This window comes from Corvus brachyrhynchos, unplaced genomic scaffold (assembly GCF_000691975.1).
Source record: "Corvus brachyrhynchos isolate BGI_N302 unplaced genomic scaffold, ASM69197v1 scaffold59, whole genome shotgun sequence".
In the NCBI taxonomy this organism is placed as follows: Eukaryota; Metazoa; Chordata; class Aves; order Passeriformes; family Corvidae; genus Corvus; species Corvus brachyrhynchos.
The window spans coordinates 2,688,835-2,698,967 of NW_008246054.1; the positions used below are offsets into that span (position 1 = coordinate 2,688,835).

Sequence of the window (10,133 nt, forward strand, 5' to 3'; positions counted from 1 at the left end):
GTAGGGAATATCCCCAAGCCTGGCAGATGCCCCTCTTATCACTGACTAATTTTATCTCCCATTCCAAGCGACTCCTTGGAAAGATCTGTTGTTCCTGCTGCTCTGTCTGCTCCAGATCAGGACACACAGCCCCTCTCCCAGCTGGAAATGGCTTGGAGAGGCTGCCTCCAACGCAAGCCTCCTGCAGCACGACTTAAATATATCCCTGTCCAGTGCAAGGTGCTCATTTGGGGCTCTTGTGCAAGAACTGTTGTCCTGAAAAACTGTAATTTTGTGGCATTTTCAGCTGGGTGACTGCTACAAGTGCTGTGCTGAGGACACAGGGGCACTGAGGGGAAGCGTTGGGGTGTGAGGGGCAGTGCCCTGGAAAGGTTGGATTTAGCTGGTGGAAAAAGCAAACCCTGAGCTTGGGCTGAGTCCTGGCTGGGCACACGGCAGCACTTCAGCCAGGGTGGCTGCACGGTTCCTCTCATCCTGCTCTGAGCCCAGCCCTTTCCAGCCCAGAAGCTCCCCTTGGAGCAGTGCCAGGGTGAATGCTGTGAATGCTGTCCCCTTTCCTCCCCCCTTTCCCATTCAGCCTCCAGGTTGCTCTGGGTGCTCTGCAGTGACAGTGGCTGCTCTGCACAGGGCTCATCCGTGTGCTGGGCTCGCGTTTGGGCTGTGGTAGTGCCTGGAGCCTCTGGGATCAGAGGGACCAAAGAGCAGAGACCCCAGCAGGCTCCAGACTGTGGGGCTTGGCACATCTGGGGCACAGCCAGGAGCCGGCCCCTGAACAGACCAGGAGAGGACACAGCTATTCCCGAGGCTGCGCTGGACGGAGCGATTGGACTCGGGGACTTGTTTGGGGTGTTCTGACTCTCCTCTCTCTTCCCAGAAAATCAATCGGACCCCTTCGGATGAGGAATGCTTCTTTGACCTGTTGAGCAAGTTCCAGAGCAACCGGATGGATGATCAGCGCTGCCCGTTGGAGGAGTGCCCAGCCGAGGCTGCGGAGGCAGCTGCCACGCGGGTCCCTGCCCTGGGAGAGCGGATATGTGAGCACCGATGCGTTCCCAAGTCCCTGTCCCTGTGGGAGCGACGCTGCTCCTGCGGCGTGCCCAGCTATTGTGGTTTGCCGTGCATCCTGTGATGTTTTCCTTGAGCCTTAGCTCTCTGAACTTAGCAGTTCCTTGGCAATCTCCGTCATTATTTAAGGAAGGAAAAAACATTCTCATGTAAATGGTTGCCGAGGGAAAGGCTGCGGAATGTGAGCTAAGGTTTGGGGAGTAAATTAGAGAGAGAAATGCAAAATACATTTAGATTTTTTTCAGTGAGGGTCTTTAGGTCTTGGATTCTGAACAGGGAGGTTGGCACAAGGACTTGTGCCACTTCCAGTACCTCCAGGAGGAAGATGATGATGGTCACATTGCTGAGGGAGCTTTGTGAGAACCTGGGGTCTGGGACATGCAGGGGCTGGGTCAGGCTTTCTCAGGCAAGTTAAAATATTGCCAGTTTTTGTAATAGCGTTGCCATGGAGGAAAAACTTCTGGATTTTGTACTGTTCTTGGATGCAGTGGTGTTAGGTGCTGTGTGAGGACAGAGGAGCCAGAAGGATGGATAAACAGTGGGAAGCTGCTCAGGCAAACAGTTCAGCCCTAGGAAGGACAGGGATAAATTGAGGAAGGCGTCTGACAAATAGACAGGGCAGGAAAGGCAGGGCTGTGTTTGCGCTTGGGTTTTGTGGCTTTTTCAGTGTTCAGGGCCTTTGTTTAACCCAAGCTGGGGAGAAGCTCTAAAATGCACAGATCACCCTCACACGCTTAATCACCAGCACAAAGGGCTCAAACCAGTTATTTAAACTGATGGATTTGTTCATCATCAGTTTCCAAATGAATACAAAGTGCAAATGGGAGAGGAGGAGACCCCTGACACCGGTCCCAGAGCTGCAGCACAAGGAGCAAGTGCTGGGGCAGGGGCTGAAGCAGAGAAGGTCAGGCTGTGGCAGGAAGGCAGGTTGGCTGTGAGGTGAGAGGGTTTTTATTGTCTAAAAATAAGGTGGAAATGAGCATCGCTTTGTCAAGAGATGCATTTCTGACACACAAGTGCATTTGGCTGTAACAGCTGTGTAATTTAGGAGACGGGGTTGAAAATGCGGAGCTTTATAAAGAATGCACGAGCAGCCCCATGTTTGGGCTCTGAGCCTTTTGGACGTGTTATTTTCAAGGATTCTTTGTGAGCTGAAGGGGAGGAAACTCATCTCTGCGTCAGCACTGAGATTTTCTTGTGTTTCTGCAGCTCCATGAGCTGGGGCTCTTAGAACTTGTGTCGGGAGGCTCGGAGCAAGCTCTGCTCCAGTGCTTTGTGCTCAGGGAAATTAACACCACTTGAGCTGGACTTCTCACAGTTTCCCTTTGCTCGTCCCTATCTGAGTGCAGTGTCTGTTGTTCAGGAGCCTTCCCCTACCTGGCAGCTACAGGAGCCAACAGGCTCTTTCCAGGGAGCGCTGCCCAGAGGCGTTTCCAAAGGCTCAGTGGTGGATAGATGACATGTACTGGTTCTGGACTGGGACCCCCCAGCACCAGCACAGCCCAGGCTGGCTCTGCTGCGTGAGATGAGCAGACACAGAGCCAGGAGTGTTTTGCTGGTGCTGACGCAGGTCCTGCAGCCCGTGACAGCCGGACTCACCTCGGCAGTGCCTCTCCTTGAGCAAACAGCCTGGATTTCTGGGGGGTCTGGGAAGGTGCTGCCAGGTGAGAGGCTCAGCCAGGCCTGGGCTTTGCTGATGGCTTGTCTGGAATTATTCCAGGCCGTTGGGATCGTGTGGGTGCCTGTCACAGCCACAGGAGCCCTCAGGAACTCTGTGCTCACCTGTGATTGCCCAGCTCTGCCTGTGCCTCTTGGCTCCAGGTGGAAAGCCAGAGTGGAAGTGGCAGTGGAAGCTGCCTGTAGTGCTGGAAACAGCAGGGATCGCACCCAGGCAGTGGTTCAGCTCCGGGCGCTGGATCTCCTGGGCTGAGGTGGCACCTTTGGTGGCCTCCAGGAGCCGGCCAAGCACAGAAGTAGGCAGGAGCAGGGAGCCCCTCAGGGGACGCAGCAATGGGAGGTGGGTGTGTGAGGTTCTGCTTTATCAAGGCACCTGACTCCCCCTCTGCTGCCTGCTGGGTTTGTGTGGGTTGGAGAGGAGTTTGGGGAGGGGGATTTGGGCTCTGCAGCTCAGGCAGAGTGATGACCCTGCTGTGTGCTCTTCTCTCCCCAGCACAGTCCACCATGATGGCATCTCCACAAACAGAGGAGTTCTTTGACCTCATCGCCAGCTCCCAGAGCAGGCGCCTGGATGACCAACGTGCCAATGTGGGCAACCTGCCTGGCCTGCGGATAACCCACAACAACCTGGGCCACCTGCGTGTGGAGGGGGATGCCCAGGAGCCCGGGGACGAGTTCTTCAACATGCTCATGAAGTGTCAGGTACGGGCACAGGGCTGGGGAGCTCTGACACCTCTGCTCCAGCCCTTTCTTCCATGGCAAGGCTGTCCTGGCCCTGCCCTGTGCTAAGGCCCCTTTCTCCCCTACAGTCCTCCAGGATCGATGACCAGCGCTGTGCCCCCCCAGACTCCATCCCCCGTGGCCCCACCATGCCCGACGAAGACTTTTTCAGCCTCATCCAGCGTGTCCAGGCCAAACGCATGGATGAGCAGCGTGTGGATTTGGCCTCAGCCCAGGAAGCGGCCGAGGAGGAGCAGCAGAGGCCTGGTTCCAGCTAAGAACTGGGCTTTGATCTGGGGGGGTTGTTTCAGCTTTATTTTGTTTTTTAAGAAGGAAAAAAAGAGTAGGTGGTTTCAAGCCTGAGCACTCCAGTACTCCCAGTCTTGTCCCGGGAGCTGCACTTCCATCGTGTTCCTACGGGAAAGCCCAACAGATGGGGGACAGTTTTTAAACAAGGGGTTTTTCTAGAACACTGGGAACAGCACCTGGAAGACTTTAGCAGCCCCTCTGCTGATCACCTAAAACCCCAGGAACTTGGAGGAGCCCACAGGGGGTAGTTAACTCCAGCCTCTATGTCTTTTAATTATACAGGGAAAGGGAAGAACACCTTTTCCATTTTGAAGTCCTCCTGTCTTCCCTGACAAAAATGGCTCTGGATCCTTCCCTGGAACATCTTGTTCAGCTTTGTTCCTTCTACAGGAGGAAAAGAGCCCAAGTCCTTTAAACCTGACTCCATCCCAGCTGCATTGTGGTCCCACACATCTGAGTGTATTTTAGGTTTGCTGAGGACTCTCTGGAGAGCCCTGGACATTCTCTGCTTCCAGCTGCAGCCCTGCAGGACCTGCTGAGTAGGGGCAAAGCCTCGGTCACCTTGAGCTTTAGTGGGATTTGTTACCTCTGGAGCCCAGGCAGCTGTGCAGCCCCAACTGCAGCCCCATGGCAGGGGCTGTTCCTGGGCAGAGGGAAGGAGGAAGGAGGGCTCTGCCCAAGTGTTCAGCCCATGGCAAACAGGGACAGCTCCTGGTGCCACTCAGCTGAGGTGAGGGTGTCTGAGACAGAACCTGTGTGTGACAGGGCCCTGCTTCAACAGCCAGCAAAGCTTTCTGCCCATGGCACATCCCTCCTCCCTTCCGTGCCAATGGCCCTCCTCCTGTTTCTCCTCAAACCAGCACTGAGCTGCTCCCAGTGAGGCACTCTGGTTCTATCCACCCATCTCCAGTCACTGGAGCCTCAGGAGAGCCCCAGCCTGGGGGGCTGGCTGGGAAGTCACATTTACTGTCATTCCCTTCCCCTTTTGGACTAGCTGGAAAAGCTGGAGGAGGAGAGCAGGGACCTGACTTGAGGAGGTGCAGTATTTCTCCTTTGCTTGACCAGAGACTATGCTGCACTTCAGAAACTCCAGCACTGAGTTGTGCCGAAGCAGCGCCGTTCCTGCAGAGAATAAATCAGCACTTTTGATTCCATCAAACGCATTTTGAAACATTCCCAACCAGCAGGGAGATATTTTTAGACCAGTGATGCTGCTCATGGGGCATTTACCCTGCCTGCACTGACCATGTGGAGTGGTGGGTGCAGTTTACCTGCTACCTGGGAGCACTCACCTGCTGCTTGGCCTAGGCCGGGTCTCCCTCCTGGGGCTAGGCAGAGCTCTGGAGAGGGGAGAGGAGGACTTGCCCACCCCCATCTACCAGCCAAGCTGGCATTTGCAAAAGAGGTAAACATTGATGATGATGACCTGACCAGCTGCAGGCTCAGGCCTGTGCAGCTCTCAGCCAGGTGGTGAACTGGAATCTGACCATTAAGCTTTCAGAGGTATTATTGAGGTATTATTTGCCATATACTTGAATGTATGAGCTTATTTATTTTTTACATGTGCATTTGCTAATGTCATTTTAATGGGAATTTCCAACCCACAGGTACTTGGTTTTTTTCTAAAAAATAATCTGCCAAATGGATTAATATATTAGTAAATGAATACAGCTCAAGGGGAAGGGGTGGGGGGAATTGTGCTTAATAAATATTTGTGTCTAAGCTTCAGTGCAAATACTCATTTCCATTATTTCCTGGCTGACAGAAGGGCTAATCCTGGCCCTTTGGAATAGGGATGGGGGTGGATGGGGGTCTCTGGTGACAGACACCACCACATGTGTTAAGAAAAGCATTGTACACCCACCTCCACATCGCTTTACGCTACGAGCACATGGGGCTCCTGGCAAGCCACCACCACCCCAGCTCTGCCTGCCTGCCAGCATGGATGTGGCTGTGGAGGGAAGGCACAAAGCCCTGAGAATTCCCTGCCCAAAAGTTTCCACAACGACAGGGCAGACAGAGCAGCCCTGCACGGCTGAGAAAAGGCCACTGGCAAAGGCTGAGGAGAGGCTGAGCTGTTCCTTTCAAGCCCTGCCCGGCTCTGCCTCGTCTCAGTGCCGCCCCGGCGCCTGGCCCAAAGCTGGGTCGTTCCCCAGAGCCAGGGGACAAGGGCAGGAGTGCTGGGCACAGTCCTGGCACCAGCCCTCAGAGAAGACACAAAGCAGCAGCACTCCCTCATTCCAGCACAGCAGGCATGAGTAGGCTGTTGGACTGGGCTAGAAGGTGGCCTGGGAGCAGCAGAGTTGGGATCCTGAGCCCTGTGAGGATAAAGCCAAGTTACAGCTGGGCTTCCCACGCCTGGCTAAGCTGTGCTGACCCCTGCCAGCCCTGATCAAAGATTAATAAAGAGCCACCAGTTTGTTCTCATCAGCTGTTCTCATGCCTCTGGGTGCCTGGGCACAGCAACTCTGTGCTAGAAAGCTCTGTGTGTGACCTGGGGACAGAACTGTGCCCTCAGGTGTGTAGAGACTTAGATTCCCAGGAACAGGTGATCCCTGGGAGTGAGTGATGGGGGTCTCACCTCCTGTTTCTCCATCCTGAGCAGCTGGGGAAGGCAGCACAGGCTCATTCTGAGCTCCTGTGAGCACAAGGTACTGGCTGCCATTGAGTCTCCAGAGCAGCCTGTTTCTCCATCCGAGCAGCTGGGGAAGGCAGCACAGGCTCATTCTGAGCTCCTGTGAGCACAAGGTACTGGCTGGCACTGAGTCTCCACAGCAGCCTGCAGTGGTGGCTGCTGTGCTGAATCCTCCTCTCTCCCACGCTGCCAGGCTCGATCCCACACTGTGAAGAGCTCTCTGATGCTGACATCCGCTGGAGAGCCGCGGGATTGCCGGCCCGTGAACTGCTGCTGCAGCTGTGGAGTGTGAGTTACTGGGAGCAGGGCTGTCCCCAGTGCTGGGCAGGTCCTCTTCATAAAGAGCCCTAAAAATCCTGCAGAAACACGAGATCCTGCCCTCTCCTACCTAGCTGTTAACAAGCAACCAGAGGCACTCGCAACACAGGGCTATTGTCAGTCCTGGAGAAAGGCATCCCCGGAGAAAGGCTGTGTTCTCCTCACTCCCTGCCTTTGGCTAAAGCAAGCCCGTGTGATCACCTGTATGCCCTTTCCAGAGCAAAGCCACTGCCCCATGACACACCATTTTTCAGAAAAACACAGTTCTAAAGGGAGTGCAAAATTCCCTTTTTTATCTGCAATCTCTTAGCAGTAAATCTTTTTGTTTTATATGAAAATTCCCTCCCATGATGTTGGCCTGAAAGAACTGCCACCCTCCATGCTCAGAGCTGCAGAGACAGCCCCAGGGCACAGGGACCTGTCTCTGTCCTGCCTCCAAAGAGCACCTGGTTCCTCAGGGCACTGGGACAAGGAAACACTAAAATCTAGGAACAGCCAAAATAGATTTTGCTGCATTTTTCACTATAACACAGCAAAAGCTGGCACCACCTTCCTGTAGCTGGGACCCAGTAACAGGTAAGAAAGGTAAGGAAAACAGTATAAACAGTATAAAAAAGCCAGGTTGTAAATGAGTTGTTTCCAAGGCAACACGGATCCTGCAACAGCTGCTCTGTTCCACCCCGTCAAAGGCATCAGCACCATGGAAGCAGAACGCTGATTTTCAGATTAAAGGTAATAAAACAAGCACTTTTCCAGCAGTACTAATAGGTGTCAGAAGCCCAGCTCAGGGGGAGAACACAGCAGTGCATTGAGCTGCAAGATTCTGTTTCTCAATTCTGGGTCATTCCAGCAGCTGGCTGTTTCAGGGAGAGCTGTATCTCACCAGGATCTGAGCACACACGAGCTGGCTGATGGAAGTTCCTGCCCCTGTTTCATCACTCTGCACTGGCACACCCACAGGAACATGACAACTTTCCTGGTGGTCTGACCCAACGCTTATAATGCAACACATGTAACTGTTGGGAACACTCCAGATGAAACTCATTAATGCCTGCAATGCCCTCACTGAATCCTTGGCTGATGAAGCACCACAAGCACCTGGAGATGCCTGGCTGAGAGAACTGGGTTTGCTCAGCCCAACACAAAAAGGCTGAGAGGGTTTTACTGCTTTCTGTGGCTCCCTAATGAGGGGGATCCATAGAGGTTTGGGACCTCCACCCTTATCAATATTCACAGGATCCTGAATATCCTCCCCTGACAAGCAGATTGGACTGGAATCCTCCAGAAGGCTCTTCCAAATTCAGTTAGTCTTTGATTGCAAGTTCAAAACCCTAAGAAAGCACCTACAGAGGAAACAAGCCCTAAGTGAACATGATCACCTCAGTGCCTCATCCACCACTACCCGAGAGTTGCATGCTGACAAACTCCCACATCTGTCATTTATTACTTTTTAAATTTCTAACTAATCTTAACACACTGCAGTAGCACTAATAAGTCCCTCAATATCTGCCAAGAAAACTTTCTATGTGCTCTAATTCTCTCCACCATGCTCCAAAACTATTAATTTTACCTTCACACCCACACTCCCCCTCACCAACAAGGAGTTGTAAAACCCCCATGCTGGAGCTCGAGTGGGATCAAAATACAAAACTTTCAGCCCTGACATGAGTGGCACAGAACAAAACTCTGGAAGATGTCAAAGGATAAAAGCAGCATTTGACTGCATTAAGAGCCGGTGATCTGACCCTCCTGCAGGGTCATTTTGGCTTTAGAATTTTGGGATCCATCTCCTCAGGTGGTATCAATTTAGAATTTTGGGACCCATCTCCTCAGTTGCCACACCTGGGCATCCCTAAAACCTCCAGCTCCAGCTGCACCTCGTTAGGTCAAACACACATGGACAAAGAATTTCTGACTGCCCTCTCAGCAGGGAACTAAGCCAAGCACGGGACACTGCTGGGGCACTGAAAGTTGCCTCAAAGTCAGCAAAACAAGTACCAGCAAAAATATCTACACCATCTCTAAAGACATCAGCTTGATCAAAGGCAAAGACACACAACACAGAAAACCCAACACCCGAGTTTATTTGAAACACAGACAGTTGAAATTGGGGAATGAAGGTGAAGAGTCTCTTGCCACGAGCCAAATGACCCAAATCCCATGTGTCACACCTGTCCCACTGGCCACAATCCCTTGTGTCAGGTGTGTCCCTTGCTGCCAGGCTCTGAGGGGGTTTCCCCGCTGTCCCCTTCCACCAGCTGACCTTGGGGCCTGGGCTCTGCCGAGCTTTCCAGCAGCAGTTCCAGGGCTTCCTCACCAGCCACACGTCTCACCTTCTCCCCTTTGGCTGCCAGGATCTCCTCGATATTCCTGGACAGCGATTTGAGAACCAACAGTGACACCACAGCAAAGGCCCAACACAGTCACACACAGGCTCGCTGCACTCCGCTCTCAGGACTGACACGACACAGTGAATCACAAGAACATCACCACGAACACCACCCAAATTCACCACAGAAAACCACCCAAACTTTCTGGGACTGTTTTCATCCACTAGGATCAGTAATTTAGCAATTACAGCTAAACAGAAGTCTTAAAAGGTATCTCGAGAAGTTAGAAATCACTGGAATTCCACAGCAGATCACCTGCTGGCACCACTAAGGACCCCTGTGTATCCCACAGCTTCTGCTGCAGCTTCACACCGATTTATTGGGATCCTAGACTGTGACAGTAATATTACAGTGACAGAAAACCGAGTCAATGTGTCTTAATGACCTGGAGGAAACTTTGTTTTTAGTATGAGCCGCATTTTAAAAGCATCACTGAAACAAAGTATCAGCTCAGGAAGCTGCACCCTGGAGCAGGGTGTGAGGAGGATGCTGTTAAAATTTCCCTCCAGGTCGGAGAACCAGCCCAGGTTATCGGCGATGACATGGTGGTTTCTGCAGACGGGACATGTCACGATCACCACCCCTCGGTGGTAGGCGGCCTTAGAGATGGATTTGGCTGAGCGGGTCTGGCAAACCTGAAAAACAAAGTGCATTTTATGAGCACGGTAACTGCAGCTCCAGGGACTTTTAAGACAAAAATACTTTTGCCATTAAAAGCTTCTTCCCTCCCTCACCTCTAACTATCCCAAGTCGGCTCCATCATGTTACGATGCCGTGAGTTCAGCCCGAGACACAAAGGCTGAGAAGGGTTTTACTGCTTTTTGTGGCTCCCTAATGAGGAGCATCCACAGAGGCTGTGGGATCTCCACCCTCAGAGATACTCAAAAGACCCCGAGCATCCTCCTCCAACACGGAGCTTGGACTAGACACCTCCAGAGGGCTCTTCCACTCTGAATTAAGTCTTTGCAAGATTAAAACTAGGAAAACAGCTACACCAAGAACCCCCCGGCCACCCCAGC

The 10,133-nt window shown here is 52.7% G+C and overlaps 2 protein-coding genes across 8 annotated transcripts in view; one reads left to right on the top strand and one right to left on the bottom strand.

Moving 5' to 3' along the window:
* GPSM1 (G-protein signaling modulator 1) overlaps positions 1–5,499 on the top strand; it is a 48,152-nt gene extending 42,653 nt beyond the window's left edge. For all 7 annotated transcript variants that reach the window (XM_008642164.2, XM_017745518.1, XM_017745519.1 and 4 more), the window contains 3 exons: positions 875–1,034; positions 3,236–3,444; positions 3,552–5,499. In XM_008642164.2, the coding sequence (XP_008640386.2) occupies positions 875–1,034; positions 3,236–3,444; positions 3,552–3,740 (558 nt within the window). In that variant the 3' untranslated portion in view covers positions 3,741–5,499. The remainder of the gene's footprint in view (positions 1–874; positions 1,035–3,235; positions 3,445–3,551) is intronic.
* Positions 5,500–8,787: 3,288 nt separating this feature from the next.
* On the bottom strand, positions 8,788–9,789 carry DNLZ (DNL-type zinc finger). The gene is made up of 2 exons (XM_008642308.2): positions 9,616–9,789; positions 8,788–9,100 (listed from the first exon to the last, which is right to left on the bottom strand). The coding sequence occupies exons 1-2, from the start codon at positions 9,765–9,767 to the stop codon at positions 8,923–8,925; spliced, it is 330 nt and encodes a 109-aa protein (XP_008640530.1). The 5' UTR covers positions 9,768–9,789; the 3' UTR covers positions 8,788–8,922.
* Positions 9,790–10,133: the final 344 nt, after the last annotated feature.